Genomic DNA, 1,988 nt, shown 5'->3' with positions numbered 1-1,988 from the left:
AATTTGAAAAGTCGGATGTGAAACTGGGCTGGGATGTCCCTCCGGGCACAGCGCCGAGGTCTTTCCTCAGCCACCTTTCCCGAGAAACCGCTGGAGTTCGGGAAAACAGCCGGGGCCGTTCCGTGCAGAGCGCCAAGCCGCCCTTCCACCTGATGTCTCCCGCCTCTCCTCGTGTTCCACGCGCGGATTGCTCAGAACGCGGGTCGAGAAAGGATCCAGCTCCGTCCCACTCCGCATTCCGGAGCGTGTGCGGGCCCGGGAGCGGCGGCAGCGGCCGGAGCCCGGTGAGGCGGCACTGGCGGAGCTCGGAGGGGGGAGCAAGAAGCCACTTGTCCTAAGCAAGAAGGGGCCACTGGTGGGTGTGCAATGAATGAAGATGTGGAGAATGAGCCCCGCTCCAGTACTGGGATGGTGAAGAAGCCCCTGAAATGCCAGAACGGATCAGAAGCTGAGAACATACAGAAGAAACCCCTACAGTTTCTGTGTGAGTGCAGGGCCAGCGCCGTGGGCTGTAGGGAGGGGACAGTGTCACCCCACAGGTGCACAGGGCTGGCAGGGCTGTGGCTGTTTCCAGGGCTCTGGAAGAGCCCTCCTGCTCTGCTGGGCCCCCGCAGGGGCCGGGACCGACACCCCCGGCTGCCCCCGGCGCTGGGCAGTTCTTCTGGCCCCGGCTGTGCCCTGGCCCTGGCTGTGCCCCTGTCCCTTGTTTCTCTTGCTGCCAGCTGAGTGAGGGGCACACAGAATGGGGGATCCCTCCTGTGTCCCCCGGGTGTTGGGTGGGGGGATGTGAGGGCTGGGCGTGCTCAGGACAGCCCCGTCCTCACAGCCATGGACTCTTTACTGCTGCAGGTGAGAGGTTCAGATCCCATCCCAAGGTCACCCTGGTGCTGACTCTGCTCGTGATGCTGGTCCTGGCTTTGGTGCCGGCCTTGGCTGTGCTGTCAGGTAAGGGAGGAGCAGCTGCCTCAGCCCAGCCCCTCGGGGCACAGCAGGGTCCCTATTGCCTGTGGAGGGGAATCCTGGACCTTCTCCTCTTCCCTCTGCAGGGGGAAGACAAACAAACATTGCAGCTTTTCCTGGCACTCCGCTGGCCTGTCCTGATGACTGGGTCGGGTACCGCAGGATCTGCTACTTCCTCTCGAAGGATCAGCACACCTGGGATCAGGGTCAGGCTCGGTGCTCTGAGCTCGGGGCCTCCCTGGCCGTGCTCAGGGATGAGGAAATGGTGAGTGAGGGGCTGGGGGTGTGGGGTGTCCGAGGGGGGCCTGGGGGGCTCCTGGGCTGGGGGTGCAGATCTGACTGCTGGTCTCTTCACTTCCCAGGAGTTCCTGTCCCGCCCCAGCCGGAAGGTCAATCTCTGGCTGGGGCTGCGCAGACGGGGGCAGCAGCTTCAGTGGGAGGACGGCAGCAGCTTCAACTCCTCGTGAGTCCCAGGGAGCCGAGCAGGGCCTGGGGGATGTGGGCAGGGAATGGGGGCATGGGAGCACAGTGTGTCCCCTGTGTTGCCAGCATTGTCTCTGCTCCTCCTTGCAGGGTTCCTGTCCTGGGCGATGCAGAGTGTGTTTTCCTGGCTGAGAATAAACTCAGGAGTGTGCCCTGCTCATACCTGATGCCCTATCTGTGCAGCAGAGCCCAAACTCGGCTGTAACAGGGGATGGACAAAGCACCTTCTCTGTGCTGGGCAGTCACAGCTTTGCCCTTTCCCAGACCCTGGGATGTCCTTCCTCAGGCACAGTGTCTGCCTTGCACTGACCCTCAGGGTCACCTCCGTGCCTGATCTCATGAACATCTCAGTATTTTGTCTCAGGGTCACCTCAGTGCCTGGTCTCCAGGAGATGAACGTGCAGGAAGAGGAGGTGATGTGGAAGCTGAGGTGTGGCTGCCTGGGCTGGGGCTGGGGGTTTCTTTCTCCTGGAGCCACTCCAGGACTCATCCTGTTTCTCTTGCACTACACATTTATACACCAAGCCTGTATATATATGTAGATA

General features: G+C 61.7%; 1 protein-coding gene across 1 annotated transcript; it reads left to right on the top strand.

The window, feature by feature from the left end:
* Window positions 1-366: 366 nt before the first annotated feature.
* On the top strand, window positions 367-1,686 carry LOC310923622 (C-type lectin domain family 2 member B-like; the record flags this gene model as incomplete). Its single annotated transcript, XM_083885548.1, has 5 exons — window positions 367-484; window positions 850-945; window positions 1,047-1,225; window positions 1,323-1,423; window positions 1,534-1,686. 5 exons carry the CDS (start codon window positions 367-369, stop codon window positions 1,646-1,648), a joined length of 609 nt encoding a protein of 202 aa, XP_083741674.1. The 3' UTR covers window positions 1,649-1,686.
* Between the last annotated feature and the right edge of the window lie 302 nt (window positions 1,687-1,988).

Source organism: Zosterops lateralis (genome assembly GCF_965231275.1).
Source record: "Zosterops lateralis genome assembly, contig: HAP1_HAP1_SCAFFOLD_145, whole genome shotgun sequence".
In the NCBI taxonomy this organism is placed as follows: Eukaryota; Metazoa; Chordata; class Aves; order Passeriformes; family Zosteropidae; genus Zosterops; species Zosterops lateralis.
The sequence above is the reverse complement of the archived record's forward strand: the minus strand, read 5'-3'. Positions and strand labels throughout refer to the sequence as shown.